The sequence below is a fragment of the Rhamphochromis longiceps genome, linkage group LG12 (assembly GCF_057381845.1).
Source record: "Rhamphochromis longiceps isolate RC_006_pf linkage group LG12, R_longiceps_female_GT1.1, whole genome shotgun sequence".
Lineage (NCBI taxonomy): Eukaryota > Metazoa > Chordata > Actinopteri > Cichliformes > Cichlidae > Rhamphochromis > Rhamphochromis longiceps.
The window spans coordinates 30,187,841-30,215,687 of NC_140568.1; the positions used below are offsets into that span (position 1 = coordinate 30,187,841).

The 27,847-nt window shown below is 40.8% G+C and overlaps 1 protein-coding gene across 5 annotated transcripts in view; it reads left to right on the forward strand.

The window, feature by feature from the left end:
- Positions 1–3,315: 3,315 nt before the first annotated feature.
- The window catches only part of trim36 (tripartite motif containing 36), a 32,783-nt gene continuing 8,251 nt past the window's right edge, over positions 3,316–27,847 (forward strand). Inside the window, exons 1-8 of one of the 5 annotated variants that reach the window (XM_085425763.1) lie at positions 3,316–3,607; positions 7,883–8,117; positions 16,525–16,868; positions 18,293–18,439; positions 19,569–19,664; positions 21,059–21,196; positions 21,356–21,471; positions 22,522–22,643. In XM_085425763.1, coding sequence (XP_085281889.1) covers positions 3,545–3,607; positions 7,883–8,117; positions 16,525–16,868; positions 18,293–18,439; positions 19,569–19,664; positions 21,059–21,196; positions 21,356–21,471; positions 22,522–22,643 — 1,261 coding nt within the window. In that variant the 5' untranslated portion in view covers positions 3,316–3,544. Of the gene's footprint in view, positions 3,608–6,836; positions 7,046–7,882; positions 8,130–16,524; positions 16,869–18,292; positions 18,440–19,568; positions 19,665–21,058; positions 21,197–21,355; positions 21,484–22,521; positions 22,644–27,847 lie in introns of those variants that run through there. The other 4 variants (XM_085425759.1, XM_085425760.1, XM_085425761.1 and 1 more) reach the window with 4 other exon arrangements.

Consider the following 27,847-nt stretch of genomic DNA (forward strand, 5'->3'; position numbering starts at 1 on the left):
AAAAAACAGTTTAGTTTTGTCCCGTGGGGCCAGTGTGCATCATCTGCACAAATTATTGATTTTGCTTGTTAAAAACAGACTCATTCCTGGAGGTGAAAAGCCATGGGGGTTACCAAAATTGGTCGAAAATGCAAATGATTATGTTCCAGATGTGCACCAAAAGGGGAAAAAACATACTGTACATGCCATGTGTTTGTTTTATTGGGAAAGAAGGCTTTTCCTCTTATAATGAAAAATACAGATTGAAATTTCATATAGCAAGTAGCCTGTAGCTTTTGAAATGCCTTTATTTGCACAAAGGTGTAATAAGGAAATAAATCCTATCCCTGCCTCCCTGCCACTGAGACCCTCCTATGTGGCAAGTTTCTTCAAAAAAGAAATCATTTCATAAGGAAACCTAAGCCTACAAATACTTTGGCTTTATCACTGAAAGGACAAGATTCCAAACATGAATGAGATTCAAATGGGAGCAGCTCAAACATCCACGCTGCAACTGTCTTTCCCATCAAGCTCTGCTTGATTCTGAGTGGAAGCACCAGAGCTGTCAGCCTGTTTGGCCTCATAAAGATCCCAAAAAGCTGTAAGTGAACACTTTGAGCAGTCTAAAGCCTGGGTATACAGAGACATTATTTGAAACTTTGGCCATATTTACAATAAGCATCCACAACTGCAACAGCAATTACAAACAATCGACAATAAAAATCTCTTTAATCATTAGCTGCAATAAATACTCACAGAAAGAAATAAAGCACGAATTTCTTAAAACACAAAACTATCAAAAATGTGATCTTCAACTAGTCCTTTCAGAGTCAGTCCCTGTCCCCTTTTTGCACTAAAACATGAGTATGGACTCTCACCTGTCCACCTTAAAGGTCTTGGATCAGTCTCAGAATGAAAACAGGACCAAGTTTGGATAAAAGTTTCGATCTTTGCTGTGGTGGGGAGAAAAATGCTTCTCCTGGGTCTGACGGGTCATGGCATGGCACTTTATTCTCACTATTGTGAATCTTGTCATCCCAGCTGTCATGCCAAAGATGGATTTCCCCTTGCTTAATGCCTCCTGGATGGAAGTATCTCATGTTAAATACTTCCTTACAGCAAAAAGAGACAAAGCAAGTGTTCGCTCCTTTGGGTGTTACATGATTCATGCTGCCCGCAACAGCTGAGTTTCTTTATGAAAGGCTTTATTTCCTTTCACTGTGTCCTGCATATGGCTCGGTGACTCAACTGTTGTTGTTTTATTTTTACATCGAAAGATGACAGCTGGTCGGTATTTTCCCTCAATTTGCCTCAGTTGCCTTTCATGTTTCTACAGTGTGGATGGCTTGTGTAGTGAGTAAAGCTGGGAGATGATTTTTTCCCCTCTGCTTTATTAGGTCAGTAACTGAAACATCATTAAAAGCTGTGGGGGAGGTGGGGGGTTCCTCTGGATACAGATCACACGTGCAAACATACATGGAGTCCCACCTGGGAGCTGCACAGCACAGTCACAGACTTCACTGTTGGCACTGATAGGATAACACGAGCCAGGCTAATGGAGCCCAGTGGCACTGATATCCAATCTTTGGACATTATAAAATGTTAAACAGCAGTGGATCTTACATTTTGCCCCCCACTCCACAGAAAGCAATAGAAATACAAACATGAGGTTAGGAAAGTATTTTTACCCAAGTGATTACAGCCTAACCCAGACTGGTGATGTCTGGAGATATTCCCTTGGCAGCAAGTTGCAGCTGTGGAGTTCATCAACACCTCTCATGCTCCCACATGTATATCTGCCAGCAAAGAAGACCTAATATGAGTCGGTAAACATCGCTTAATGCAAACTCAGTCGCCAACTGAGCTGTTTCTACTAAAACAAGTGAAGAAATGCAGCATGTTTACCACTCTGCCTTTCATGTGATATTAATGACTCATCTGGAACGATCACAGGGCCTTAGGTGAACTAATGTGTGCTTATAAAACATGTATTCTCTGTCAGTCCTACTTAGTGAAACACGTTAATCAGTACTTTATATTGATTTTGCAATAGGTGTAGAGCACTGTGGCATTTTAAGGGGTAGTTATGTGTCATCTCGGGTTTATGTACATGACAACTAAAGCACTGCATCGCAGCAGCACGTGATGGATGGCCATAAACTCTGTTCCAGACATTAATGCCTCCTACACGATGAGTTCTTACTAACGGTGTGTGGTCATCCCTCAGGTTTTCCTTGTGCCAGGATGATGAGGGCCACATTTAGTTTTGGTGTGAGATTTTTCCACTGAAATCTGGTGAAATCACATTGCCCTCAGACAGAAGTTCAGCTTTGATAATCCCTCAATTTATCCTTCTGTCCTCATCATTGGCTAAATGCAGCCTCTCACTGCTGTCTGTTCAGTCCACAAGTTGATCCTAGTGACCTCTAAATCATTCAACGATGGGGTGCTCGTATTTTTTATTGTAGTATTCTATTAGAAGTTAAGTTATGTACCTGCATCTTTAAATGTTTTTTTAAGGAGATTTTTCGACTGCTGCCAGCTGACTGTGATCGTATCCGTGGTTGGGAGCCACTGGAAACATACTTAATAAGTTTGTTATGCTTCGGTTGTTCGGTCAGGGCAGTGTGCCTGCTTGTCCCCCTTCCACATGCTCAATGGGGTGGAATATATCTGCATGAAGCCGTGCAGCCATCTGCCGACGCGGAACAAGTGGAATTGCCAGAAAAATTAAAAACACGAACTTAATCCGGCTTCACAATCTGGCTTTTTCTCCAAACCTCTACACGTCTGGATTCGTCACATTCAAGGGGCGGTTTTCAGCTTCCCAAACAACAAAATGAACCAAATAGTGGCACAAAAAGGCTACCTGTAGTCTCATACGTGAGGCTAAATGACCACAAGTCGGCCCATAAAGCGTCATGTGCGCACGTGAGTGCGCCGCCAGCCATGCGTAAAAGAAACTTGAATAAGCGGCACTAACTGATTTGAGACACCCCCCCCCCCCCCCCCCCCCCTCCCTACCCGACCCTTAATCTTCAGGCTGACATGATTATGATTTTGTAGTGATTGACAGATTAAGGGAAGTCATTCACTCGGGGGGTGATAAATGGTAGATCAGGCGAGTACAAAGAGCTGTGTGAGGCGAGACATCGCCGCCGAGGGATGATGTGGGGATAAGGAGGGAGATGGCACAGGAGGCTACAAAGGAGGGAGGGCGGGGTTTTTCCTTCCAAGATGAGGCTAACTAAAATTAAACTGCTGCCGGCATATGTGGGCTACTGTAGTCTCCACGGACAAACCTAAACCCGTGCGGAGAGAGAAAGAGGGAGGGAGGACGAGAGAGGATGGATGATGTGGATATGGTCTGAGGAGCGGCTCTTCCTCTCTTGGTGTTGTCTCACCTCCCCTGCGAAGCTGTGAAGCTTTTGTCCTGTTTCTTTAACAAGCCGCAGCAGTTGTTTGCGTCATTTTTTTTCTGCATTTTTAAATATCGAGGTGCTCTCTTCTTCTATTTACTGTGCATCCATCGTCATTCCCACCATCATCACCATCATCTGTAGCCATGTCGGACTCGGAGGATATGACGGAGTTCGCCAGCATCGTGGAGCGGATCGAGAGGGGCGAGGTGAGGCTCATCCGCTCGGATGATTTATGGTCCTTCTGACAGCGGCGATCTGCCTGTCAGCATGCTCCGACAGCAACAGCAGCGCCGGGCCGGCCTGCAGGACTGTCGGAGGATGGAGAGGCATGCTCATAGACTTCTATTCTAATCTGTTCTTTGTTGGTGTCACACAATATCCTATTATATTACGTTATATACACTACGAGTGCATGACTGAGTTATTAAGACACACACCTATTGTATTCCTGTAGCACAAACTATTTTATTCTGTTCTTGGAAAATTTGTCACTTTACATTATTGCAGTTCAAAAGTAGAGATTCATTCCCTTAATTTAACCTCACCTATCTATCTATCTATCTATCTATCTATCTATCTATCTATCTATCTATCTATCTATCTATCTATCTATCTATCTATCTATCTATCTATCTATCTATCTATCTAAAAATTGAACATGATGAGTTTAATTAGAGGTTTTTCTGGGTGTGTTACTGGTTACTGCTGCAGGGAGAACACCGACTTATGTGGGCCACTTGGCAGCAGCTGTGGTTTTGGTGAGACTGGGTTACTGAGGTGTGTTTGCGACTAAAAGGGGAGGGCTGGGTGGGTGTCTTTACCCATTTCATGCACTCCAGACTGACAGAATGTGCTGAAATGTATCTCTCCTGCTAGCACAATCTCTGGCATTCGTTCATGCGTGCACAGAGCTGTACATGTGTTTCGTGTGTGACAGAAACAGGAGAAGATCTTAGAGGCGACTGACTCACACATGCCAGCCGCAGTTGCAGATTTCTGTTATATTTTAAGCTGTTGTAAGACCTGTCGTGCACAGTGAGTGATAGTGTTATACCAGAGAATAAATAAAATTAGGAGCCCAGTAAATCTATTAATGAAACAGTAACTAGAAATTCTTTGCTGAGCGTCTTTCTGTGAACAGCAGTGCAAAAATGCTGTAAGTGAGGGTAATGTGTCAGAACATTTCTACGACCTCTGTGAAACTGTTAAATTTAGTTTTAATAGATCACCATCCAATCAAAGAGGGCTGTTGGAGGGTGAATCAAATCCTAGAGGACCAAGTTAAACTCAGGACAGGCTGTCAGTCAGTCACAGGTTGACATACAGCATATGACATAATGACATCATACAGGACATTTAATGTTGTCAAGTCTTTGGACTTTGTGAGGAACAGAAGCACAGTGAAAGTCCACAGTGGCAGAAACTTCATCATGTGACACAGCAGCAAGACAGTGCTGTCTGGCAGTGTCGCTGCAAGGCCCGAGTGTCTGCCAGCAAACAAACAAATGACTAAACAGAGTCCTAAAGTTGCCCTCTGTGCCTCCAGTGACTGTGCATGCAGAAGCCGGTTAATCAATTCAAATAACATGGCCACTTTACTTCTTGAAGGAATTACAGCTCCTCCTCAAAGCACCCAACTTATTTTATGGTCACTTTTTGTTCTCTAACTGAAACATTATTGGGGTGACTTGCCAGGCAACCCTAGTGTTCAATAAAATAATTGCAGACCTGCGCAATAATCACTACAGCAAGCATTTATAGAGTCATAAATCCTCTAATGTAATGGGAAGGACCCTGACGTTGTAACGAGCACGGCAGTCTCAGTTTACAGGCCCCCTTTGCTTCTGGGTGTCAGTGTAGTAACCCGGTGTAAAGATGGACATACTGAAAAGGGTAGGCTGTTTTGTATTTTAAGCACTTTTGTAAAGCTTTTGAGAGCTTTCCCTTGAACTTCAAATTCAAGTGCTGATCGGCACATGAAGACACTTTAATTACCGGTCTGTTCTCAACAAGCCTTCACACATTAAACACCACATTGCTAACATCTGCAAACACAGCATACTTTTCTTCAGTATGACTGCAAACATTCAACATTGTCTCCCAAAAATGTCAACCTGGGCTGTCACCCTGATATACAGCTTTGTGCAAAAGTCTTGAGGCCCCCCGCCCTTCTTTCTTTCTCTTTTTCTTTGTTTCCAAGGAGCCGACGTTTCTTTCACTCATGTTCAGTCCAGTCCTTGTACCTAATCATTTTTTCAGAAGAATGTTTCATTTGTTAAGCTACCTAACACTGACCTATGAATAATTCAAACATAAGAAGGTAACTTAACTCAAGGGATGAATTAGTGGTGAATTAGTGCTGTGTCTACACATAACACATAACAGAACCACTTTTAAATTGCATCTTAAGGCACTTTGTTACTGGCAGCCTTTCCCATATATGTTCCCATTTCTTTAGTTGAATCTATAGAAAGTGCCAAAAATAATATAATTTGATAGAAATAAAGCAGTATTTTTGCACCAATAATTCCCGAGGTGCTATTAGCCAAAAACTTGGCATATCTCAGCATGGTGTGCAGTGTGCACTTTAAAAAATTGAAGAAACTGGACAATTGGAGGACAGAAAAGGAAATGGTATGCATTAAAACATATGTACAGCAGATTGACAGCACCTGAGTATCATATCCCTAAGAAATAAACAAACAAAACATATCCAGCAAATATCGGACACGGGACTTGAGAGAGGCTTAGGATGTTCACAGAAGCTTCATCAGAAATGGTCTCAGTGAAAGAACGGTTGGCAAGAGGGAGTCCATCATGCAAATGGACAGCGTTCCATTGGCAATGGCTTCATTTTCCAGCATGACAATGATCCCAAACACACTGCCAGAGCAGTAAAAGCATACCAGGATAGAAAAGCACACAATGGAACACTGACAGTCACACTGGGAACACTGACTGGGATCATCTGGACAAACAACAGAACAGAAAGGAGCCAACATCCAAAGAAAAGCTTTCAATGTCCTTCAAGAAGCCCGGAGAACTGTTCCTGAAGAGCACTCAAAGAATTTACAAGCTTGTTGAAGAAATATTGAGTCACACCAAATATTGACTTGCAAGCTTATTAGGATTGTACAAACTTTGTTTTTGCCTTATATACTGTATTTCCACCTATGTTTGCATGTGTTTCAATGACCTAGTAACATAATTCAGTAACTTTTCACAAGAATTAGTTAATTCAACAAAAAAAAACAACCTTTCAACGTTTCGTGTATTTGAACATTTTCTTATGAAAATATCGATTCTATCGCGCCAGTAACGATACTGCCGATATTCGGCTCGATCCGCCCATCCGCACTCCCCCCTCCCACACGGCTCTCCTCCCCTCCTCCCTCCCCCCGCCTGCTCTCCTGCAGCAGAGAAGCGGCTGCTGATTCACTCCGGGCGGCCGGCGCAGACTCTCTCAGCAGCGTCGCTCTATTTAAATTCACTCATCCGTCGCTGTCGGCATCTTCACGTCGCGTCGGAGAAGTTCGGGTATTTTAGCTCGAGCCAACACGCCGGGTTAAGTGTTTTTAAGTCTCTCACACAGCGTTTTCTCCCCCGGGATGTCTGCAGAGATGCGGCGTAGCAGCATAAACGGGGTAAGTTGGAGAAAAGTGAGTTTCATAGTAGTGTGTGTGTGTGTGTGAGACTCGTCATTGTTCGCCTCTGCTGCTGGGACTGGGCATTGTTAAAAGTTACCAGTCTCCATTCATTGCTGACTCCAGCGTTTGTTTCACTTATTTCTTTGCGTAGTGACTCGCTTCAAACAGGCTTGGTCACTGTTTTCTGTTTAAACTTCCCTTTATCCTTCTGGGTATTTAACACGTGAGTGTTTTCTCTAAATTACTGCTGTTCAAGCACCACCACCAGCAGGAGGATGGATTGATTGATTACGCCAGGATGTCTCATCACACCACCTGAAAGAAATCACCAATCTGCCGCTTTAGGACTGCCGCAGAGGCGCTCGTAATCGTCTTTAATGTGCTGAAACGTGAGCTGCTGGGCTCATGCGTTTCACTGTTTCTCTATATTTAGCAGGGCTTAATCCCGGTTTATGTAATCTATCGCTAACATGTTAAATACACTGCGGATGGCCATTATTGTGATAGTCAGGGGAGTGATTGAAATCCGTATAGCTGTCCGTCAGACCTACACCCCAGTGTGCCCACCTTAAAGTGCATTTCTCCATCTGCAGTGACACAGCATACCTGCTCAGATTTTCAGACAGCATCTTCATTATAGTAGTTGTCTGGGAATCAAAGAGAGCTGTATCCTTCTGAGCTGTGATGCTATTTCTGTCTTTCTGTTCACCTTTTTTGTTTCCAAGTTATTTTTGTCTTGTTCTGTGTACCTGACAGCACTTGCGCTGTCTGAAAACGCCTCTAAATGTTAAAAAATAAATCTAGTTTATTCAGATATCCCTTCTCCATCATCAGGTCCCGATCAAGAACATAGAGAGGGAGCTGATCTGCCCAATCTGCAAGGAGCTCTTCACCCATCCGCTGATCCTGCCCTGCCAGCACAGCGTCTGCCACAAATGTGTGAAAGAGCTGCTCATGTTGAACCACGAGGACTCTTTTGATGCCGGTTCTGAGTGCTCCCTACCGGGCAGCCCCAGGTCCAGGGTGCCCTCCCCCTCCATGGAGAGGCTGGACAGGCTTGTGAGATCAGGTGGGTCTCAGGGTAAGGAACCAAAGCTTGTTAACTTATAAGTGAGCTTCACAGGAAGGATTATGGTGTGGGGAGTTGAATCTCATATTTCTGTAGGTTTTGAAAAGCTTGTGTATCGAGGGCATTAGCAGGAACAGTGGGAGCTCTTGCACTGCCTAATGGAAGCTAATAATCAGAACACAAAATGCAATGCTCGACCATTTGTGGTGATTCCTAGGGGAATTGGTAATGCCAACTTCCTGTAACATCGTCCTCCTTGTTCCTTCAACTTCACCTTTTGCTTCTTGTCAAAAGGCTGCATGCAACAGGTGTTGGGATTTTCCTCTACAGAAAGGGAAAGAAGGCTTCTCAAATAAGGAAAAGTATGACACAAATAAAAACCGAAGGCTTGGGTGGAAAAAAAAAAAAGGTAGTGCAACTGAGAAGAGTGCTTCATGAACAAATAAGCAAATCTTTAGCCAATGCAAATTAATGGTTGAGTGTGAATAGACTCGTGGAAACTGGGAGAGACTCTAAATAGGCCAAGTATTGTGCGACGTTTGGGTGCTAGTGCGCCTCAGACGCTGCTCTCCCCTCTTCTTGTCCTAGATAACGCAGAACTAACTTTGAGAAATGATTTTTAATCATTTTACCCCTCAGCCGTAACACCGTCAGTCATCACTACTTCTGATCCCGTCTGCTTCTGCAGGCCTCATTAGAGAGAAAGAAGAGTAAGTCGACGAGCTTAAGTTTTGTCTTCGAAAAGAAATGTTGACAAGCTCCATCAGGCCCTAATCCTCACTGTCTGCCTTCTATTGGTCCCCGGGGCATCAAACAAATTTGGAAATGTTAAAGTAATGACAAGAAGAGCAGCTATCATTTTCACTACACCTTTAATTGGATATGTGTGTATCGTCTGTGTGTGCATGTTATGTACACACGGGTGAACAAAGGAGATCTGTAAGCTCCTTTTTTTGCGTTTTTATTTAGAGTAATTTTAAACTCTTAAAACCAAGCTGAGCTGGGAGGAGGAAAGCTGGTTGAGATTCGTCCGGGCGCAGGTGGCTAAATTATGTTTATGTTCTCTGCACAGCACGTTGCACTGTTGCAGTCCGGCTCAAGCGGGTCAATGTCTAAGCCTAAAAAAAAAAAAAAGCGTCATGGTGGGACACAAGGCCGCCTCTGTGGCTCCTGAGAGCTCTGGGCTGGAGGCCATTTTTCTGAAAGATGTTGTCTCATTTGCTCCCTTGACATCACCCGGGCTGTGTCTGACTTAAATGCTACATACCAACTCCAAGCAGGTTGTGGGTTCATGCTGGAATAATGGGATTGGGAAAGAGTGTGTGCATATTTGAAATCTGCAGAGTTTAATCAAGTCTCTCTGTGCAATTCTTACTTTTTTCCCCTTTTTAAAAAAGGAGACGACAGATACAAAAATCAAGTAAATTGTGACATTGCTGCTGTGATGTTTACCAGAGAGCGTATGCATGCCTTAAAATGCCAAACATCTGTGCTGATGAATCCTTTTTTATTTCAGTGTTTTATGAGTGTGTTGTATTGAACTGGGACACCATTCGAGATGTAGTGTTGAATGTAATGTGTTTAAATCACTGGTATTAAAGGTTTGTGCTTTTTTTTTTTTTTTTTTTTTTTTTTTTTTTTTTTCCATTTTAAATTGATTTTTCAATTTGTTCTTTAAGATGACGTTTGGGCATAATCAATGGCTGACCCCAAATCAACATGTTGAGTGATTATGCTGTGAAAGTTGATTTAAAATCAAGTTTACAGTGCTTGATTTTTAGACTCTATTTAATTTATTTATTTTTGAACTGATGCAGACTTGTGCATAAAGGTGGGCACTCATTTTCTTACAATTATGGCTATTCAGTAACTTGTGCTGTATGAGACTGAGTAATGTTTAACCAACATCTTGTCTTGGAACACTGTCAAAATCAGAAGGGTAGCACTAACAAAACCGAAGTTTACTGAGGTGAACTCTTTGCAAGTTATTCAGCGCTGGTTCCAAACCACTGAGGCAGGGCTCTTGAACAGTCTCCCTGTTCGGCTCAAGTTTGTTCCTTACTGGCAGGACCGCGTCTGTTGATGCAGGAAATAATCAAATCCTGCTTTTTGAGTAAACAAATCTGAGGTCCTGCAAAAATCCAGGTTGTGCACAGAGCCACTGGACTCAGTATGACTACTGCCTCCTTTCAGGTCAATGCACAGCATTAACGTACAGTAAATTCAGTGACATTTGGTTGACATGATATTTAATAAGGCTGTTCATGAGTGCAGATTTCCAGTGAGTGTAAGAAGGAAGCCTTGAAGTACATTATTAACACTAACTCCCAACAGAACAAACTAACTCTCCTAGCGCCTTCACTGCTGGGAGCTCAGCTCATTGGTAGCCATGGTGATGCAACCTGCCTGAGAGGAATGACTGAGGGATTAGATGAAGGGAGAGAAAGAAAAGACTTGAGACTATATTTATCAGTGTGCAGCTTGGACAAGCCTTGTACTGTGACTTGAAAAAGGCGGTTACTAAAACGTGACGTTTCCCAGTTTTGGGGCTATAAACACAGCTAACCTTTAACTGCTAACCCTCAATAAGAGTTAGCTGGCGAAGGCTGCGTTGGCTTTAGTAATCTTGTCACATGTTGAGAAATAAGCAAATTTGTTTTCTTGTTGGTGTTTTAGAAGTGAAATGCTGGATGCAAAACTATAACCAGGAGATGGTTAGCTTTGCTTGCCTGCTTTCTATTAAAGTATGTTTTCCATGCTCTTATTGGAAAATGTAACTGAATTATACATTAGGGCTGTGCGATATGACCAAAATCTCATATCCCGATATAAGACATCTATCGTCCGATAACGATATAAATCACAAAATGTTTACATTTTCTGTAAATTCTGTGAATATGGGCAGCTGGACTTGCGTGAAGTGTTTCCAGCTGCACGTTGTGTACCTGGAGTCAAGTGTTTTAACTGATGCATAAAACGATACATTTTTAGACATAAGTTGTAAAGGCCGCTGTTGTCTTTGTGTATTTATTACACAGCGTGCTGCGGGGAAAAGCCTGTTCTAACGTTTGAGTCTAAGTCTTAATTTTTAGCATCTGACGGCTCTTTTTTTTGCTTCTCATCCATAAATACTCAGCATAATCTTTCACGTGATTCAGTTTATTTTGAAGTCTCAACAGGATCTTGAGCTTTATTGTGAAAGGTTTATGTGGAACATAAACAAGCGGACACCCGATGGTTTTATCACAGTCTTTGCTAACCACAAGGCATAAAAACAGGCGCTTATCCATCTGTAGTGTGGTTATATTAAATATAAGAGAAAGAGAACTTTAAGAAATTAATATGGCCACTACAGTGACATCAAAACGATGAAACAATATTGCTGTAAACAATTTATTTTGCGACACAAATGATGGCGTAAAATGAAACGATAGACGTATCGAACAGCCCTATTATACAATTTAAAAACACTTGCTTCGAAAATTAAGGGAGATTTAAAATGTTTCCGACTTTAGCGAACTTAATTTTGGTAACTCATCAACTTTGGTAGCATCTTTAGCTAGTTGGCTAAAGATGCTAATGTTTTTAGCTCTGAGCTGCCGCTGGAAAAAAAGGGGGGGGGGGGATTTCCACCCATAAGTCCAAAGTTTACATTCTCTAAAATTTGTCTTATTTATGGCTATAATTTTTTTTCCTTCTCTTTCCAGTGGCATAAACAAACTTCCGCAGTGTTAATTTATTGTGGTGTCCAGAATCTGTTTAGCATATGCATGATTGATTCTTTGCCTACAGGTAAATGACAATTAACCTAGTCAAATGTTCTACATGGTAATAGGCCAGCATAATTAGGGCTATCAGTCAGTTTATATCAATGTTCAGCCAACATCTCAGTTCAGTTTTATTCATATAGTGCCAAGTCACTGCAACAGTTGCCTCAAAAGGCTTTATTTTGTAAGGTAAACCTTAAAATAATATAATGTGGGTTATAATATAAATCTCACAAAAATTAAGCTAACTTTTAAATCCCATATTGGATCTTGATGAATGAAATATCTGTCCTTTACTCTTTGACAATCCCTGTTTAATTTGTTGAGAGCAAAATGGTGTCTGAACATCAAAAGGAAAAAAGATTTCTCCCTTAAATCTGTGCAAAAGGCTGCAAGTGGTGCTGGTAGGAAAGTGGTTTTGGCTTTGCCTAATTTTAATGGTGAGCTAAGCTAACAGTCTCCTTTTTTAAATTTTATGCTTGGCATATAAACATGACAAACATTTCTCATAAGCCAAACTGTTGCTATTAATACACATTTTAGGCCAAAAATAAAATGAGGACCACATTTATTAGTCCAGACATGTATACGTTTCTCTCTCTCCTTTAATACAAGTTGTCTAGTAATAATGCATAAATCAAGAGTTAATTGTACTTTGTTCAAAATGTATTTTAAATGTTTTACATGACACTGAACTGCATTACCATTTTTGTCACTTTTCTCATAAGTTAACTTTTTTTTCCAGTGTCATATTAAAAATCTCTATTCACGCATCACTTCACATTATGCTTTGTTTCATTTAAAGGATTTTTTTTTTCCTTGTTTGTCTCACCTCACTTCTCTGTTCATTGCTTGCAGCCACTGTGCGAAGGTCGTTTGGAAGTCGAGGTAGACGCGGGCTCCGTGTTTTGAGTAGCTGTAGTAGTGAGTACAGTGTTACTAGAACCCCTGTGAAACCCTAGTTTGGTTCAACCTCTTTTCTACATAGTCTGCATTAGCCCTATTCACACGACCATACAGACTCACACCAGATATAAAATAGGTTCTTATGAAGAATTTCTGTGATTAATACATAAAGTAGGCTTTTAACTCTATGTTAGACACTTAATGACTAATATCTGGTTTAAAAGACCCTTAAAAATATCCACTGAGCATAAAACCTGAGTGTTAAAATGGGTATGAAATGCTCCAACGATGAGTCGGTATGTAAAAGAAAGTAGTGCCTGAGTGAGGGAGGGAGGTAGTGTCCCAGACAGTTTGCTTCGTACCAAAAAGGAATTGAAAGGAGCTCAAATTAGTGAGAATGGGGCAAGGAAGTTTCCTAGGAGTTGAAGTGGAACAAGAATGTGTGTGTGTGTGTGTGGACTAAGCCTTACATTATTCGCTAAATCACGGTAGCAACTAAAGCAGCTTTATAGGGATGGAGAACTGTAGGTCTCTTAAGTTAAACACACAGTGGGGGAAAAAAAAAAGCATACAGTATGTTTGGACTTGCCAAGTTTGTTAACTGTCATTATTTCCTGATATGTTTGCCTTTAATTTGCTCGTTATGCTTGACCTGACAATGAGTGTTCGAGAAACCACTTATAGGAACACAAACCTGTTTGAGCCTACCTCTAATTATTTTAAGCATGATGAATTAAGTGTCAGATTGCCAGCAAAGTAAAACAAGACTAACACAAGCCCTTTTAGTTTAACTAATGAAGTTTATTTAACATGCTCAGTGGATGTTTTTAATCGGGTGCAATTATTTTCTCAGCTTTGAAGCAGAGTCAGCGTCTCTTTCTTGAACACTGAAAAAATAATGTAGTGTCCCCAAAGCCCTTAAAAAAACAAACAAACCCAAAAGTACAAAAAAATAATGGGAGTTGACTTGATTTATATTATATTTTTTTCTGGCCTTGGAGAACATGTATTAAGTTAATACTTTACATTTCCATATTGAACAAAGTGTAGTTGTACTAATTGGAGTCCTGTTAATCTGCCTTGGATATCTGCTCATAGAAGTAAATATTTCATAAACTGCAGACTTAACCATTTTTATAGTATACACTCACTGGCCACTTTATTAAGTACACCTTGCTAGTACTGAATTGGACCCATTTTTGCCTTCAGTACTACCTTAATTCTCCATGGCATTCAACAAGGTGCTGGAAACCCTTCTCAGATTTTTGGATCATGTTGACATGATGGTACCATACAGGCTTCACACGCACAACGATCTCCTGTTCAGCCACAGACCAAAGGTTGGATTGGGATCTGGTGACTACAGTGAACTCATCATCATGCTTTGTGATGTGGTGCAATATGATCAAGGGATGGACGTGGTTAGCAGGTTAGCAAAAATACTACTTGGTTTTTTTTTTTTTTTTTTTTTTACGATGCTCGTTTGGAGCAAAAGTGTGCCAAGCCATTATACCTGTTTTGATATTTGGGCTAAATTATGACCCTACCATGTGGATGTTGCAGATGAAATTGAGACCCATCAGGTCACCCCCACCCCAAGTCTTCTGAGCGTATGTAAGTTGTCTTAGCTGACAGGAGTGGCATGCAGTAGCTATAGTGCTGCTTAAGTTTTAATATAAGATCCAGATATGCTCTTCTGCATACCTTGGTTGTAACAAATTGCGTTATTTGAGTTACCGTTGTAACATTATGTTCTCTGTAAACTCTGATAACTTTGTGGGAGAATCCCAGTGGATCAGCAGTTTCTGAAATGCTCAGACCAGACTATCTGGCACCAAAAACCGTTACACTAACACTTAAATCACCTTTCTTCCAAATTCTGATGCTCAGTTTGGACTTCAGCAGATCGTTTTGACCATGTCTTCATACACTAAATGCACTGGATTGCTGCTATTTGCATTAACAAACAGTTAAATAGGTGTACCTCATAAAGTTGCCAGTGAGTTTAAACATCCAGAATGTATCCTGATAATCTGAAGCCTTTTAAGGGGGGGGGAAGAAATGGTAGGTTTCTGCATTATACTGTCTAAAGGTCTGGACAGGATGGAAAAAGAAAAGGTCAGTTTTTCTTTGCAATAACTTGTCAGTTTTTGCCTTTGGCTCTGCTCCCTCTGCAGATCCACAAATCAACACACAAACACGCTTTGCTTCAGGCATCTGCTCTGTGGGCCTTGTTTGCTCACACCTTATGTGCTGACCAGAACCTGAGTCAGTGTGCCTGCATGACACGCACGTGCAGTCTTTGCAGGATATAAAGACCTTCAGCACCATTCGTTTAAGTATGAAGGCTTTTCTTTACATTTTTTTTTCTTTGCCAGACTTGTCATCCACTGACTCTGCTTGTCTTTAATAAGACCATGCCATCTTCATTTCCATCATTAGCCTGAGATTTTCATCGTAACATCATAGCAAAATGTTTAACTTCACCTATGTTAAATAAATTCAGGTAGAAAAAACTGTGGTGAACAAAGCTCTATAGTTTGTGGTCAGTCAGATCTGACCTCGTAGAGGTGCACCATCAGTGTTCACTGATACATCTGAGAACCCAGCATGGCTACACATCACATCAGTGTGTTTGCTGTTCTGCTGCTGCTTTTCCCTCAGCTGCCCCTCCTTACTTCTTTTGCTGAAGTGGTGCTTTAAAATCGTTTTCCTGTGTTTTGCTTACCTGAGGAGTGTTTGATTTAATTTTTTAGGTCCTCGGAAACGGAGCGGAAATGCTGGCTTGCAAACAGAGATAAATCCAGCACTCCTCGCTTCCCCTGTCCCTCAAAAACGTGAAGCAATATATTAATTTTTGCGTGCTCTGACGTCAGTTTGCTGGCTTTAAGTGTGGTGACGATGTTTTGTTTGACAGACCCTGCTTGTGTCTGTGATGTGATCTCGTGTAACCGTGTTGCTGCCTTGTTCTGATGCTGCCGCATCAGTAACAAGCACAATGTTGTGAGACTCTTGAAAGCAATGTCGCTTTAAGAGATGTGCTATGTGAAAAGTGTTCCTGCATTGAACTGGACATGTCAGTTGCTTGAAATTTTTATTGAAAGCTTATTTTCTTTGTCTTACAGTGCACTTTAGTTAAAATTGCTTGTTTTTTATTTTTGTTTAAATCATGTGGTTTGTTTTTCATCTTTATTTTGCCAATCACCCATTTAAGGGAAATTGAATTATTTCCTTTGTCCAGATCATTGTGAGCACTTAAAATACTCTTCCTTCATGTAGTAAGTGTTGAATGAAATGCATTTCTTATTAAGACTGTGTATAAGCTCCAAGGATGCTGACTTTCCTGCCAAACGTCACTCCTTAACCTGTTCCAGTACCCTTGATGGTCTTTCTTTGTGGACTTTTTTTTTTTTCCCCCCCTGATAGCTGCTGGGTGTATTGCCCCAATACAGCCATGCCTCAATTGTGCAGCTGTCACTGTGGAAATGAAGCACAAAGAGAGACATGCTGAGGCTCTATTTGTGAATTTGCTTTTCAAAACGAATCTATTTGTCTTTAAACTGTGCTGGAACCTCTTGAAAGCTGTTAATTGACTGTAATTAGAAATCAGAGGACATTGTTCTTCACATAATAAAATAGGGCCTCAGGCAAGACTGGAAAATGGGTGTCCCGAGGCTGTGACTCTATATTCCTGACACTCATTTCAGTGCTCTGCCCTCGTTGCTCTCCTCCAGGTTCAATCTCCTCTCCGGGATGGCGCAGAGGATCTGTGACTCTCCGGGTCACCGCCATCCCATGCCCAGGCTGCCAGCATGACATAGATCTGGGCGAACGCGGCATCAGCATGTTGTTCCGAAACTTCACCCTGGAGAGCATCGTGGAGCGCTACCGGCAGGCTGCCCGCGCAGCCGTCGCCATCATGTGCAACATCTGCAAGCCTCCACAGCAGGAGGCAACAAAGAGCTGCATGGACTGCAAGGCGAGCTACTGTAACGAGTGTTTCAAGCTGCACCACCCCTGGGGCACACCCAAAGCCCAGCACGAGTATGTTGGTCCCACGACGAATTTTAGGCCCAAGGTGAGTGTGGCTCAGTAGCTGTCAGTTTGTTCTCACGAAGTAATAAACGATAAACAAAACAACTTTGAACTATGAACAGTTAACAAGATATGTTATCACAGAGTTAAACATTAGTTGATAGATTTCTGCTTACTTGATTGAATGGCGGTATGAGAGTTGCATGTCATGCATGGTGAATTTTACCAGCTGTGTTGGTTTTCTAATCATTGCTATACAGAAAGTTTGGCTTAAAACTTAACTTTGCTGATCAAACTATATTTAATCACTTTCTGAAGCTCAGAAAGGTCAGTGACGCATGGTGTAACTCAGAAACAGAATCAAATATACTTTACTCTCAGCAGAACTATAAAATTGGTTCCTGTGTCATATACTAGTCGAAAACAGAAGTGCAAGTTTTATCTTTTTTACATGTGAAAACCCAAACAAATTCTGTAATTAGTCTTCAATTCTTGTTGTTTGGTTTTAGTCTGGGGATTGGTAATTTGTTTGCTGAACACAAACTCGCGTGATTAAGTGAAGTTGGCCGAGGCCAGGTTATTGCCACGCTGGATGCTGGCATCTGTCCGAGCTGTTGCTGCAGACTTCCATGTCCACGAGAGCACCATCTCTGATCTGCTTGTTCTCAGTGGGAATCTGACTGGACAGAGGACCTAAGATGATGTGCTCCTACCTGTACTTATGCCCTGTGGATGTTTGTTTGTTTTGTTTTTTTTGGGGGGTTTTCTTTTTTAATAGTGGGACCGTGCCAGAGTAGCATAGACCTTTCTGGATCAGGACATATCTAGAGACTTCCCTGGCTAGCATTTAGACCCCATATGTCTCCTGTTAAATGTGACCTGGACATTCTGGGTTAATGTATTCATCGGAGCAAGCTGCAATCATCCAGGAAAGGGGAACAGTTCCTCAGCAATAGAGCTGGAGTCCTGTTTGGGTCAAGCCAGAGCTTGTTTCAAATGTCTATACATTCCTATTGTGTAGTGTTTGTCTAGAATGTCCATTGGAAACAAACTTTTCTCTTTTTGGTTTTTGTGTATTTGTTGCATTCCATGTTCATTGAGGAGTGGTGTATCTGCTGTTTTGGCCTCTGATGAGGATCTTGGCATTTGGAGCGTTGATTTGAGTTCTATTTTAAGACCCATCAGGAAATGGTTCATCGAGCTGTCTACCACCTTTTTTTTTTTTTTCTTTTTTTTTTTTTTAAATGGCTTTAGCTCATCTTCCTGTTTCACTTCATTTGTCAACATTTTATCAACACTGTGTAGCTCTATGCAGTCTAACACAGTGCAGTTTAATGTGTACATGCGTTCTTTGGATTAATTTTAAGTCCTTGTTTTTCAGAGCTTATGTAACTGGGACTTAAGTGGTACTTGTGACAAAGTGAGTCCTCGGGGGCGATAATTTATGTTTTCTCCTTAATCTCGCAGGTTCTCATGTGCCCAGAGCACGAGATGGAGAAGGTGAACATGTACTGTGAGGTCTGCAGGCGTCCCGTGTGTCACTTGTGCAAGCTTGGAGGATCCCATGCTAACCACAAAGTCACCTCCATGAGCAGTGCATACAAGATCCTCAAGGTAACACATTCAGACCTTTCCTTTTTTTTTTTTCTCTTCTCTCCCCCACACAGTCAGTACACTTTAAATTGTATTATTTAAAAACTGGTAATGACTAGGTAAACTGTAGTGAAAGATAAAACGAATGATTTGAGGTTTTGAGAATCCTTTAAGGGCAGATTGTTGTGCAGAAGTTTGGTGCTAGCATAATTGGACTCAAAAGCCTTTTGTCCACGCTCCCCGTCATCGCTGAAGTATGCAACAAAAGAAGTTCAGAGGCAGCTTTTTTCTGTAGTGGGCCACACACCGACTTGTTCCTGGATTTCATCTCCTCTGCTGTTGTAATATTAATGCTTGACCTGTTCCAGTGCTAGCAAGCACACTGTAGATGTCAGTCACTGTTTGGAAACTTAAACCCAGGCTGGCTAATTGAGTTCAAACTCCTCTTGAGAGCTTTCCCTTTCACCATGATTACCTTTAATTCATTTTAGTGTTTTGTTTAGTTCACGTGGAGACGAAAATGTCATGAGATTGTGTTGGCAGCTGCTGTCACAGCAACCACACACTCCTAAAGCACAATGAGGCTATCAGCAGAATAGGTTTTAATTAAAATGCATTTAATAGTAATTGTTTTGTTGGCCTGAACGTCATCCTGCTTAGAGGGATTTATTTAACAGGGCTTAGCAAGTCGAGGCAGATTTTGTGAAATTCTATATGCTGGTTTTTGTGGATACAAACATATTGGTGTTTAATATTTAATGAGACCATTTGTTCCATGTGATTTTTGTGTGCTCTGCCTTTGAGTTCTTGGGAGGAGTATCAGATGTCCTGATCAGTCCCAGAAACCTATGTCAGTTATAATTTCTTTGAACAGAAGTGCAGCGTCACACTGTCCGGAGATGTTCATCAAAAACAGGGGTCCAATATATCAGTTTATTACTGATGGACGTCTCAAACTACAAAACCTTTTCTTTTTAAAGTGGTGCCTGTTACGGTTTTCTTTCCCAGAAAATGTATTTTAAGGTTGTGTTATTAGTCTCATGCCTTGTGTATGTGCCAGCAAGTATAAGGCTCTGTGAAGCTCACTGTAAATACTGAAATGCTGCTCACTTTTTCTTTTTCTTTTTTTCTCTCCTTCCTCCCTCCCCAGGAGAAGCTGGCCAAGAGTATCCATTACCTCATCAGCAAAGAGGACCAGGTCAGGACTCAGATTACTGAGCTTGAGGTGCTCATCAATAAGACTGAGGTGAGAGAGCTGACTCATGCTGCTGTATCTCTCACATCCTTTGATGTTACTGTATGCTCTGCAGACTTTTTTTTTTTTTTTTTTTTTTTTGTCCCCTTAATCATCAGTTGTAGTCGGAGGCAAAAGACCTGATTTGATTTAGTTTAACTTGGACTCGAAAGACCTGGAATTGGGTTATGGTTATTGCATCATCTCTGAGGTTCTTTGACCGTCAAAGTGCACACAAAATGTCCATATCAACAATTCCGACTTTATCATCTTCTGCAAAATCCCTGGACGGTGTTAAATCTATAAGGAGCAGAAGGTGGCTACATGGTGCAGTGGTTGACTCACTCACTTACTTACTTGTTAAAGATGCTGGGAGGAGAGGAGAACAAATTTGGATCCTGGATAAATTGGCAAAGTTGCATCAGGAAGGCCATGTGGTGTAAAATCTGTGCCAAGTCAAACATGTAGATCTGGCCACTGTGGTGACCCAATGAGGAAGCAGCTGAAAGAATCTGTAACTCAGGATGGAATAAAAGGGCCGGTTATCACTATACTGCTTTTTATCACATTTATGAAGGTATTATGAACTTTGTTCACACTTTTAGCATTCCTCTAATCAGTTTGTGCCAATAAAGCTGCTCCTCCTTCTTGAGGAGAAGGAGCAGCTTTATTCTGTCTAAACCTTTTTGAATCTAGTCAAATTGATAATGAGATGGTGCAAAACAAATGCATCTGTTAATTCCCGTTGATAGCTGCAGAAAAGAAATTTTAATACGGCTCAGTAGAAAGCAGCCTGAGTCGAACAGTTACAGTCTTTGTAAGAGTAAGCAGCATCATTGAACAAGCAGTATGCAAACCACACAAACAAGGAAACGCAGGATTTGGTTCCCTCACGCAAGTCGGGGTTTTTAGTGTCTCAGCTGGTTCCTCTTTTACTTTGATGTTGGTCATAGATGGCGAGCGCTCAACATACCCACGCTTTCAGTTTTGTAAAGGGCACTGGGTGTGTGAGCAATAGGTGATTGTTATGCTTTTAATTTTTCATTTTGCAATTGATGCTTCTGTCTCATTGAGTATAAATGGGAGTGACTTTTTTGTTGTTCAAAACTAAACAGAGGCCTTAATTCATTCATGTTTGCTACTTATGTGTCGAACAATGGCTTAGATGAGATGAGTTTAAAATGTTGAATGTCTGCAGCTGAATTACAATAAAATGAAATGCGTACCGTCAAGGTTCATTCAACAGTCTCGAGTGGAAAAAGTGAGGAATCGATGCCCACTGATTTGTTTTAAATGATCATAGTGGCAATGACTTGCACTCTGGCTGGCTTAAAGAAATGTCTGCTTATTGCATCTAATGAATACTGTTAGTTTAAGATGATGAGAAACTTGTCTTTTTCTTAAAGGAAAATGGCCAGTTAGCAGAGCGTCAAGCCAACGAGCACTTTGAGCGTCTGTTTGAGACTCTGCAAGAGAGAAAATCTGAGATGCTGAGGTCAATCGAGCAGTCTCGTAACCGTCGCATGGAGCAGCTCAGAGGCCAGGTGAGACTTTGATTTCTCTATCTCATGCGTCATATTTGCATGAAGTCCATAATAAGTACTTTGAACTTTTCTAGATGTTTAAAAACTAGCCTGACTTCTCAAGATGCTGTCACAATTGTAACAAACACTTATAACTGACTTATAAATGGTATTGCCCAGGTGGAAGAGTACCAAGGTATGCTGGAGAACAGTGGGTTGGTGGGCTATGCTCAGGAGGTGCTGAAGGAAACCGATCAATCCTGTTTTGTGCAGACTGCGAAGCAGCTGCATGTCAGGTATGCAAATTGGTGAGATATACATCTATATTTCATCTGTAGAGAGATTCACGTCCCTCAGCAGGTGCACATGGAAAGGTTCAGAAACCAGAAAACTATAATCTTCACTACAGTCATCTGTTTAAAATGATAACATTTAGGATAAAAGTACAATAATAGAAATGATTGATAATGTAACAAAGCTTAGAGATGCAAATGGTGAGCAGTAAAAGCTGCCCGTATATAATCATCTGTATTATTCGTGAGGAAAGCTGCACTTTTGTGAAGGAATAGTTGAGCAGTGCACTTAAAGCAAATATGAGCTACAGAATTATGACGTTAAATACTGTCAAAGTGACAATTTATGAATAAAGTAACCAAGTATACATTCATTTTAAAAAATGAAGCTAAATATGATTGTTAGGGCTGTCCAACGATTACAATATTGAGTCGCATGACTGTGCATAGTTAATTAATCGCAAAAACTACAAATAACTTTAGCCTTTAGAGTTTGAAATCTGAACTGAATCATTAGTTTTTATTATTCTCTGGATGCCATAAGCAGGATTTTGTCTATGTTAGATTTGGTTTATTTTTGTGCTGCATTCAATCAGATTAAATGTTTGACTAAAATGTGTCACAAAGCCACGTGTTACTGAACCACAGGTTACCAAACTCAAGGACAGTTTAAAGAAGACTTGTGCCACAGTGCCAAGTCAGTGCTGTGTATCTCAGTATCCTCTCCTTTAAGCTCACTAATTGATCTCCTTGAGCAGCTTTTGTAAGCTAGAACCTTTTTCTCTTACAGTCATGATAGGATGGTTTGTCCAGTTTACTCTTGACAAAGATTCAGCCTTTAATCCTTCATTGTGCTTATGAGAGACTGTATTAAAAATAGCCAGATGACCCCAGAGTACAGGACTGATTGAAAATACATTAGGGCAATGGAGGCACTCTGTCTGCTGTGAATAGTGTTGCTGTTTTGTGTCCTTACAGAAGTCTATAATTAAAAATCTTACCTTAATGATGAGGGTTTTTTTATTTTATTTTTTTATTATTATTATGTTTTAGGATCCAGAAAGCCACAGAGTCTCTGAGGACCTTTCACCCTGCAGCTGACCCCTGCTTTGATGAGTTTGTCCTGGACACATCCAGAGAAGAAATGCTGCTTAAAGAGATGTGCTTTGGTGGAGGTAAATGATTTCAGAGTAAAGGCAACACTTGGGTTGGCAGAAATGTCATTTATTGAATCATTTCTGACTTAAACCCTGTTTCAGTTGACTTTGATGCACTAAAAGGTGAATCTGTTTAGAGGATGGTTTGCAAATATTGTTTTCAGGGGTTTGGTGTGCTCAGTCAAACTCATTTCTGGAAAAACGGTGGTAAACAGCGAGCTTCTTTATCGTGCTCAGCTGGAAAAAGTGATCCCATCAGTTCATGAAAGAAAACATGGTGACATTTATGCTTCTATTCATCTGTGAGCATGAAGACCGGCTTTGTTTGTGGCTCGTCCAGATCATGACAAAATGTGGCAATATGATGTAGAGCCCTGCTGTTGTATTTCCTTACAAATCAAGTTGGTTAAAACTTGAATAAGTTATTTTTTGTTGTTGCATGCAGAGCCATTCAAACTGTGCTATGCTAAGAGGTCAGAGGTCATTTGTAGGCAACCAAAATGAGAGCCGTGACTACACAGATTGTGGATGTTGGTGGTTTGTTCTGGTCTGCTGATTTATAAAGGCGTTTACTCTGTCAGAAAGCTGCTCAGGTAGAAGTTTCCCAGGGCTGAGAATATATATGCTTTCTTCAACCTGCATTATTCTGACCTATTTCAGGTTTGTCTTCCCACAGCCTCAAAATAATGAGCAAACAGTAAGTCATAGCAGACTGATCTCAAAGCAAGACCATAAAGCGCTCAAACAAAAAATGTCTTAAATATCTGATCAAGGTACGTAACTGTTCATTATCTAACAAGCTATGTGTACTTAACCTCTCTATATTGATTTGACAGATTTGTTTTTAAATCTGTTCACCCGTTTTGAGACTCAAAGGTCTGTGAAGGAGTGACCTGGATTATTTAAAGTGCATCCAGGTTATTGTGCAGGTTGCAAAAATGTCCTGCTAAGGAACTGCAAGTCATCACAAGCTCACTGAAAGGCCGGTCAGAGGCAACGCTAGAACCTTAAAAGATGATGCTCTTTGACATTTATCTGACACACAATATGTGAAGAAAAACTGGAGAAGCTACTCCGGCCTCAACTGCTACATCGAATTGCACTCCAAACTCAAATTCTGGTTCAACCCCATACGTTTCAGTCAGTCGTCCTAATTTATACAATTTACATCAGTATATCCAGAGATTTGAAAAAGCAAAGGGGACATCTTTGGCTTCAATGCCTCCCTCGAACTGTCACTAAAACTGAAGGAATGGAAAAGTGACACGGGTGTCACCTAGGAACCCAGTCTCCTGTTTATAAGAAGGCCCAGCTCCAGGCATTTGGCTCCAATCATAGACATGCCCAGGGAGACTAGTTGTATAATTGAAACAGCCTGTGTATCTGAGCAGTAAATGGTTAATAGACTGGTACTTGTATAACACTGTTTTACTCGTACTGAAGACTAGAAGCACTGCAAACTTGCATTCTTTCGAATGACCTCTGGTTGGGCAGAAAAAGTACTTCATACGCTGCAGGAAGGAGCGCTTTCGCAGATCATTCATCCCAACAGCAGTTACTCTATAACTCCTCAATCACAATGTCATAAGTCACTGGACATTGTGGAGATCCACAGTCACCACTTCATGCATAATGGACCTTCTATGTGTCTGGACATGTGCAGGTATATTTAGTGTGTAAGTGTGTGTACATGTCTGTACTTATACATATCAAATCACTTTTATTGTCACATCACATGTGCAGGTACATTGGTACAGCACGTGAGTGAAATTCTTGTGTGCGAGCTTCACAAGCAACAGAGTTGTGCAAAATACAATAATGTAAACAAGCAAAATACAAGAATGGCTACATCTGAAACTAATAAATATATGTACAATATATAATAGTATATGCATTTCTGGATGTGTATACTAAATATTTTTCTACGTGTGTGTGTGTGTGTACACATATTTTACAAATTAAATAGAGTAAACAATAAATAAAATATACAGAGTGAGACATGTGCAAAACAGTGGCATTACTGTACAATATCTATGACTTCCATAGGAATAGTAGTGGTAGAATAGTTAACTTTATAGTTTGTCTTGCATATTTCCACAACCATATCCATAATCACATACTGGATGGTGTGTGTGTGTGTGTGTGTGTGTGGGGTGCATTATCTTACTTATTTTATATTTATTGGTATTTTATTTGTATGTTCCTTCTATCTATACCTGAGCTGAGTTAATGCAAAAATTTCCCCACTGTGGGATCAATAAAGTCTTGTCTTATACCTGATTTCTCAGAAACATACTTAATAGTTTTTGTATGCATATAATCATCTCTGGTTCTGTCAACTTTACAACTAGCCACATTTTATTTATTTAAAAGGAGAGAAAAAAAAGCAGCCATCAAAGTGCTCAGACTGCACAGACCAATAGCTGTCGTCATGGTAGCCAGCTCAGACGTTGTCTGACTTTCCTTAATAATCAAATTGGAGTTCAACACAGCCATGTTGTGACTCATGCTTTGACATTTGGCTCTGTTTGGGAGAGGCTCATTCCTCATGCGCTTTACTTTCTTTAATCTAACTTGACAACTTAATACGTATTAGTGACTGAGAGAAGGTGGTATTGATATTCTCCACCGCATATAGTGATGGTTAGTTGTGACAGGACTTTCAGTCATAGTTATGCAGTGACACTTGATTGGTGTTTGAGGCCATCCTGAAAACTGATAGCAGTTATTTGACAAGCTGCTTTGGTGGCAGTAAAGGCTTTAGCTCTGTCAGATGTTCTTTCAGACAAAGCGCTAGATGGTAAATATCGAGGGATTGAATGTTGATATTTATAGACAGCACTGAGGTCTCTCGGTGCTGTTCAGTGAAACGGCAACCGAACATTATTATTTAGTGCAACTAAATAGCTGGCATTTGTTCCAGTGACCGTTGGTGACATGAATTTGTGATTATGGGCTTTTGTTACTGCACTGAAGAGCAGCCCCGCTCGGTTTGTTGAAAATCAGTGATGTGAGACGTCTCAAAGGCTACCGCTGGCTCGGTGTAGACACTGAAGGAAAATGGTCTGTTTTTCTGTGACTCACGAAGAACTGTTGGATAACGATCTAGTTATTATCTCCTCTATAATCTGATTACAGGCCATCTTTAATTTACTGTGGTTAAAAACGATGGATACATAAAAATGTGTAGGAAAAGCTTTCTGTACAAAGGCCACAAGAGCAGAGAGCTGTGGATTCTGTTTTTTACAGGAGTAAAGGGGGGGAAGGTAATGCTGCTGGAAAACCTTTTTCTTTTTGAATAGTCAATGAAGCTGTTTAAAGACTTAAGCGAGTTTATATTTTTAAAGAAGTTACTTGCTTAGTCCTCGGCTTGATTTAAAAACGTCCTTTAAATTTCAGATTTGACTTTCTTTGTATAAAGTGTTGCCTGTGTAGCAGTGATGCATTTTCTTTTTTAGAAAAGTGCTGCATGCAGCAGTTTGGCGGCAGCCTTTTAATCTAAAGGCCTGCAGGAGCCAGCTTAGTCCAAGCCCTATGAGATAATAAGCTGTGAGTGCGCCTGTATACTGCAGTAATTACATTTAAGGAGGTTTAAAAATGACTGCATTATTGGTGGATCCTCTCCTTCATCCTTGTACTGTACTTGACTGCGTTTTTAAAAACTTGAGACTGACAAGTGTTTTTTGTTCAGTGCTTGTGTCTTGTCCATGTTTTCTAGTGCACTCGTCATCCTTTGGATAACGATGCGTTTGTGCTCACTCCTTTTAACCCAGCTATGGCCATACTGTGGCGTATGAACCCCCCCCAAAGGGAAAAAAGCTCTGCTTAAGAGGATGTGAAAGACTGCTTTGTCTCAAGTGTAAATGCCCGTTTGTGGTCAGCTTCAAACTGGAGTTTCTGCTAAACATCAGACTATGATCAGAGGTCTCAACATGTCATGTCTCTTAAAGGATGTTTTTCATGTCAAAGCTTAAAGATTTTGAAGTGGGAGCTGTTGAAAGTCCAGTGCAGGGAGCAGGGGAATGATAAAGAATATGAGTCGGAGCAGCTCCCTGCAGTGTAAGCTGTAATGTACATGATCAATAGTGTTTCTTCCGAATCACTGAACGAGGGCTTCCTGCTGAGTCGGATGGCTGACTGCCCCGTTTGGTCCTCACTTGTTTGAACAGGTGAAAACATAAAATTTTATTTGTCAGGGTAGCAGATGGCTTTGATTTTTTTTTTTTTTTTAAAAAAAGAGGGCCTGTGGTGGTTACTCTTTACTTTCCCTAGTTAATGCTAATCTACATTAAGAATGCTTAATACATTGTGCTTTAAGATTATACAAGCTCATAAAGGAGAGCTGCCTGGGAGAAGTAAATTGGGGACTCGGGATTAGCAAAGTGACTTTGAAAGCTTAACAGCAGTGGTGACACTGGTCAGTGAGGGGGATCTACTATTGTGGGGAAAAGATGACAAAAATGGGAAGGATTGAAAACTAGAAGGGGGAAAAATATAACCAAAGGGATGAGGGGAACTCTCACTGGGAGGATGATGGAAGTATACAGAGAAATGCTTTGATCTTGGAGAGGAGCTGTGACCTACATGGATGCAGTAATTTGATTGTTTCTGGAGGAAATAAATTAGCTGAGGAGTGTAACTGAGGGAATCCTTCAAGGGGTTTGTCCTCTAGCATAAGCCAGAGGCAGTATATATGTAGGTGAATGTAAAGCCATGGAGAGATGGGTTAACAACACAAGCAGGAAATTGAAATGACTGTTGAGAAAATGGATGGGGGAAAAACAAAGTGCAGTAAGGGAAAGAAGCTGAGTTGGGTGTAAGTGCATTTCCTGGCTGTGAGTCTGGGAAAAACTCTTAAGCTTCATTATGCAAGATAGTCCATTGTCCTGAGTGGATAGTCTTGATCCCGACAAAGCTAATCTTAGCTATACTTGCTTTGCTTCATTTGCTTAAGCCCAAGCTATGTAGCTGAAATACAGGGCTCAGCGTGATTAGAATGAAAGTAATTTGGCTGCTATTGCTGTGTATTTTTATTTTCTTAAATTCATATGCGTCTTTCATCTCTTTAGGTGACTGTAAGTTGCTGTTATCTAAATAAAATTGAATGGTCTGTCTTGCAAATCCTAAATCTTCCAGAACTACGGTCTGCCATGTGAGATTTGTTTTTAAATTTGGACAAAACAAGCTCTTCCCCAGATTTGTCATTGTTTTGAAAATCTTCA